We start from the raw sequence: 2566 nt of genomic DNA on the forward strand, positions 1-2566 counted from the left end.
TGTGTGTGTGTGTGTGTGTGTGTGTGTGTGTGTGTGTGTGTGTGTGTGTGTGTGTGGAGAGAGAGAGAGAGAGAAGCTCCAGCAGTCAGCTTCTCTCCTCACCCAAGGCTGAAGGTCAACAGACGATCATGCTAAGCTTGCTAACTGTTCCACCCTCTGACTGCTGCAGGGGCGTGTCTTAGAGAGAGGCTTTTATACCAGAACACAGCTGCTGTGACGAAACGTGGAGAAGACACGTCACAGCAGAGAGCCGTTAACAGATATGCAAATTAGCCTGCAGTACCACTGCTCTACCCATATGAGCAGCAAAAAGACGTTTTTAGACCAAATATTACAGATTTGAACAAATACGCACAAAAACATCAAAATCAGCACAGAAACAGTACTATATAACATTTTAGATGCATTCTAGGCAGTTTATCAGCTAAAAAAGTAAATTTTGGTGTAAGTTATTCTTTAAGTAGCCACATTTAAAGATAATTATGTTCAGAGTTAAATGCAATGAGAAGCGGTGTGTGAACTCTGAGGGAGAGTGTGAGTTACAGAGACACAGTGAGAAGGCGTACCTGAAGAGCATTTGTTTTAACATGCGGTTGGCAGTGGCCACACGTGGCAGCCTGCCTGTGGACAGAGAGTGCAGCTCCAGGTTGGAGGAGATGATCTGAGTGGTCATCTCTGTGTCTGCAGCTGTTCCTGCCCCACAGCAGCTGGACAACAACAACATCACACAGCAGTCAGGAAGAGCAACATCCAACACTTTCAGCTCCACTATATAAAAAAACCCTCAAAGCTCAAGCAACCAGATTTTCTCAATGTTTTGTTGCATCAGATTTAACTTGAAACAAAGAAAAACTTCAAAGTATTACTAAAAAGCATCTCTGGCTGAAAGCCTCACTTATGACTTCCAGTTAATAACATAACTGAGCTGTCACTTACTAAATGTTGGGGGAGATGTAGTGAATCTTAGAGCAGTTCTTGTCTGCCACGATCATGCCCTCTGTGGCTCGTGTGTCGGCTCCAAGAACAACACCATCCTTAACGTGGGACCAGGAAATATTTAGTAAACACTCGGTTACTTGACTTGGTAACCATTACATATTTATTCATTTGTACTTAAGACATAAATTACTTTATGCACACAAGCCCAGAGAACTGTGCTCTGTGTTTCTTCAAGCTTAAATAAATTTGTAAAATTGTTTTCAGTCACCTTGAAGACAACACCACAGATAGTTGTTCCCGTTTTTCGAGCAGCAGGCAAGCTGAATCCCAGTTTGCTCGTTTCACCTTCCAAAATGGCATTTCTGAAACAAAAGTCATAAACATTCGTTTGATTATTAATTGTAGCAAATTGAATATTAAAACAATCGGTGGTCACCATTTTAAAATCTTGTAACCATTTTAAAACAATAATGAGCTGTAATAAAATCGTATATAGTGACAGGAAATAAGTATCCTCGCGAACCCTTTTTAAAAATGAATGTTTCAGCAGCAAATACAAGATTTTAACATTAAAACATTTTATTCTCTTTATTCATGTGACCACTCAGCGAGTTGCGCACGCGAGGCTGAGTCCAGGTTTGTTGATGAACACAAAACAAATTTATCAAACTAACGTGGACATAATGTGATATAATATAAACAAGATACAACGTTTTGAAAAATAAAGCAGAACTATGTTTAAAGGTATAAGATGAGTGTTTCCGTCTATGTAGTGCCGGTGGAAATGCCTGAGTCATTGCATGAGCGGCGAGTCCTGAGCTAGCACCAACAGAAAACCGCTTTAAAACACGTCTAACAAACACAGCAGCTTACCTCATGTGGCGACATAAATTCAGCTTAATAAAGTTTATATTCTGGTAGAGAGTATTTAAAACACAACTACATACCTCTTACAGTTTTCGAAACTGAAACCCCCGAGAGGCGCACGGCTCATTGTCAACGTAGCCATCTTGGTGGATAGAAGCTTGTGTTTCCCGGAAGTGAAGGAAGCGGCTTGTCGGGATGCTACAGAGGGTTCGAGCATGCGCACAACAGCCAGACGAAAGGTCAAAGGAAGGACTGAGGCATAAACAAAAAAGAAATGTTGCTGCTGTATTTGGGTCAGTGTATCTTTTGGTCATTGGATTTTCGTTTTTGAAACGGGTATTAAAAAACAAGAAATGAGTGGATATTTGATTTTTGTTTTAAAATACTGAAATTAAAATAAAAAAGCTATTATCATTCTTAGTGTCAAAAAGGGATAAACAAAATGTTAAAATGATTTGAGTTTCACTTTCTGTTTCAGATAGCAAAAAAGAAAATTACTTGAAGACAGAAACGGAAAAAGGCTTGTTTATTTGTATTCTATGACTATCTATTCCCCCACCTGAAGGGGCGCTCACCTGACAGCTCTGCATAATGAAACACTGATTTCTGTAAATAAAAGGCTGAAACACAGAGAAATATGTCCATAAATGAGTTGTATGATGACTGTCGCTCAGTGACCAAAGGCTGCAGAGATACTTCATGTGGCTTTTGGCCAAATAAGTCACTTGTACTGAATACATGTCGGCTGCATATATATATA

General features: G+C 39.7%; 1 protein-coding gene across 1 annotated transcript in view; it reads right to left on the bottom strand.

Moving 5' to 3' along the window:
• psmb7 (proteasome 20S subunit beta 7) overlaps nt 1-1956 on the bottom strand; it is a gene marked incomplete in the record, with an annotated part of 8357 nt that extends 6401 nt beyond the window's left edge. The window contains 4 exon segments of the mRNA XM_014015132.1: nt 567-707; nt 937-1034; nt 1208-1301; nt 1887-1956. Coding sequence (XP_013870586.1) covers nt 567-707; nt 937-1034; nt 1208-1301; nt 1887-1948 — 395 coding nt within the window.
• Nucleotides 1957-2566: the final 610 nt, after the last annotated feature.

Source organism: Austrofundulus limnaeus, unplaced genomic scaffold (genome assembly GCF_001266775.1).
Source record: "Austrofundulus limnaeus strain Quisiro unplaced genomic scaffold, Austrofundulus_limnaeus-1.0 Scaffold123, whole genome shotgun sequence".
Classification (NCBI taxonomy): Eukaryota; Metazoa; Chordata; class Actinopteri; order Cyprinodontiformes; family Rivulidae; genus Austrofundulus; species Austrofundulus limnaeus.